Here is a 2896-nt window from a genome sequence, read left to right on the forward strand (position 1 = left end):
TGAGCCTATATGTACTTTATTATTTACATAATCAAAGTGCAAGTCTGAAATCTGTATGATCGCTCTAACATAGAAACAATCAGAAATCCTAAAGTGCTCAAACCATCCTCAAACACAGCATGGAGTGCAACATTACTCTTTACAGATAAAAAATATACATTCAAATACCAGAGTATATTTACGTTTTTCCAGGTATATTTATGATCACATGTAAGAACATTTGCACAAGTAAAAGAACATTGTAATAAATGGAGAGATTAAAAGCTACTGCAAACTAACCATAAATAGGATGCAAAACAGCCATTAAGTCCAAGAAACTCCGTTTGAAACTCAAATGCCAAATAAATTAATTGTCAATTTCCCCATCTCAGGTAGCATGTCTTTGGTAGCATTTTTTATAGGCAGTTATTGGAATAGCAAATAAGATGCGCTGTGATGTTTATGTAAAAGACAACCATTGGAGTGCAAACATACATACAAAGTAAACTGATGCAAACAAGCCAACTGTTTAAGCCACTTTGTCTACACCATATAGGCACCAAGCCAACTGTTTATGCCACTTTGTCTACACCATATAGGCACCAAAGTAGTTCTCTGCTGGGGTTGATAGTATGACCTGGGTATTGTTTACCCTTACAAATATAGTATCATTTTTGAAGAAGTGGAACATGCCTCCTAAGTAACTATTTGTTCTAACATTTTTGGCTGGATTGGATCGGTATTCCCTCGACATCAGAAGCACCATCTCCCCAGAGTAACGGGTGGTGGTCCTAACCACAGAATGCAAATGTGCAGTCTTATGAGTCTCCACAAAGTAGATCTTGGAGTAAACAAAGTAGTACCCCTCCTGCTGAATAGTGAGGACGCCATCTTTGTATTCCATTTCATGTAAGATGGTCTCACCTTCAATATTCCAAAGCATGAGTCCATCAGCAGCATGTCTCTGACCACCTGTTTGTAAGGACAACAAAGATTGCCATAATAAAACATTTCTGTAGTATTAGATTATGTCTGTCTAAAAGTTAAGTAAATACTGTATGTGTGTAGCATAAGTGGAAAAGTCTTACCAGCCATATGTGCCAGAGGTTTTGAAGGTAATACAACTGGGTTTGGTTGTGGTTTTGGTATTGGTTTATCTGCAACAGAATTTATCAATCAGAGAAATATTTGTAATCCTTTGCTGAGTGTGGAAATGAAATGTGGACTGTGAGTATGGCAATATTATGCATGTTTAGGAACGATGGTTTGCTTGTTAGGTCACACAGCCGAACTGTACCTTGACGTGATGCCTGTTGTGTGTCTTGTGTGTCTTCGCTCTGCAAAGCAATAGAAAAAACAAAATTATATTTAGATCGGAAAACAAAAATAAGAGACATTTTAGGAATGGGAAACTGAGGGGAGAATCTAGACACCTTGGCATTTACCACAGGACAGGGTGACAAAGCCTGATCATGGAGGAACTTATGTCATGGGGGGTTTCACATTACGGTGGGACATAACAGCTCGGTGCTTACCACAACTCTTACACTCCAAACCCTGAATTAGTCTACAGTTTCTCTTTCCACTTTCTGTGAGCACTAAAACTTTTTGTTTTTTTGTCGTTGATGTTGTATGGCGACTCACTATACTAAGTTTGGTCAGAGCCCAAACAGTTCAGGTTAGTTTTGTGTTCAATATTTTGCTTACTACGTACTGAGATGTACAGTATTTAGGTTAAGATAGTTTCACATCTGTCTCACATTGAAGTTAAGGTAATATACACATTCATAACTACTGAGGAACACATACTGAACACATAATCCAAAGGTTTGATTTTACCTAGAAATTCCCATGGCTAAAGTGGGTATGAAAAATTAAAAGTGCAGAAAACTAAAGACAGAACATAAGAAAGTAATAATTGAACTGGTGGAAATGGCACACGTATTGACATCCTAGTAGATTGGAGTATAATGTGATGAGAAGATAAAATACAGTCATCTGAAGTAGTAGAGAGGCTCTTCATTTAATTTGGCAATGTTAAAAAGGAAGAAGGTGCCACGCTTAAAGAAAGGGCTACTCACCTGGGGGTGTTTGGAGTACAGCCTATAGATGAAGCAGGCCTCCACTACCATGCCACAGAGGGCCAAAGCCACCAGCGCAAGAAGCATAGGTTGAACCACACTCCTCTTGCGATAGCGGATCGGCTTGGGTGGCAGTGGCGGGGGATAGGCTGTATGAGTGTCCACCATAAACACATTGGGATACATGTTGCCAGGTGCTGCCATTTTCAAAACAAATTCTCCGCCTGCCTGAAAATGATTTAAAAAAAGAAAACCCTCTCCTCACAAGAATACGGAAAGAGCCGCTCCTGATCCCTGAAATGGCGATAAGAAACTTTCTTTACAAACAAAATGGTGAAAGTATTCTTCCAGAAATCGTCTACAATCAGTTAGATCTCCTGACCTCTGAAAACAAAGGTCATGGAATCCAGATAAATGACACGGTGAGTTAAATCCTTTTTTTGGTCCATCAAGAGGAAACAAGAACAGAACCACCACCCAGGTTCTTAGGCATCTGACAGAGAGAGGGCATGAGAGGAAGTGTCCATGCTCAGGGCGTTAAAACATCTTTGACTGCCTCCTCCTCCCACTCAGCACACCTAAGCGGACTGACACTTCCTGTTGCATGCTCGTGGGCCATGTGCTACATGCTCTCGCTGCTCTCCAAAAATGGGGTCTCACAAGCATACTGCTGGTGACAGCAGTTGTGGCTGTTTGAGCTTCTCAGAGGAAATGCATGCTCAGTCTGAAATACACTCCTCCGCCATCTTTCAGGGGGAAAAGCAGAAATTTATATTTATTTTTGGCCATTGCGGTCTGTCATCTGTCACCATGTGTTTAGTCTGTTGCGTTTTTCT

General features: G+C 40.3%; 1 protein-coding gene across 1 annotated transcript; it reads right to left on the reverse strand.

Moving 5' to 3' along the window:
* On the reverse strand, window positions 1-2624 carry tnfsf14 (TNF superfamily member 14). The gene is made up of 4 exons (XM_031576136.2): window positions 2061-2624; window positions 1277-1316; window positions 1068-1136; window positions 1-951 (listed from the first exon to the last, which is right to left on the reverse strand). Exons 1-4 carry the CDS (start codon window positions 2262-2264, stop codon window positions 566-568), a joined length of 699 nt encoding a protein of 232 aa, XP_031431996.1. The 5' UTR covers window positions 2265-2624; the 3' UTR covers window positions 1-565.
* Between the last annotated feature and the right edge of the window lie 272 nt (window positions 2625-2896).

The sequence above is a fragment of the Clupea harengus genome, chromosome 1 (assembly GCF_900700415.2).
Source record: "Clupea harengus chromosome 1, Ch_v2.0.2, whole genome shotgun sequence".
In the NCBI taxonomy this organism is placed as follows: Eukaryota; Metazoa; Chordata; class Actinopteri; order Clupeiformes; family Clupeidae; genus Clupea; species Clupea harengus.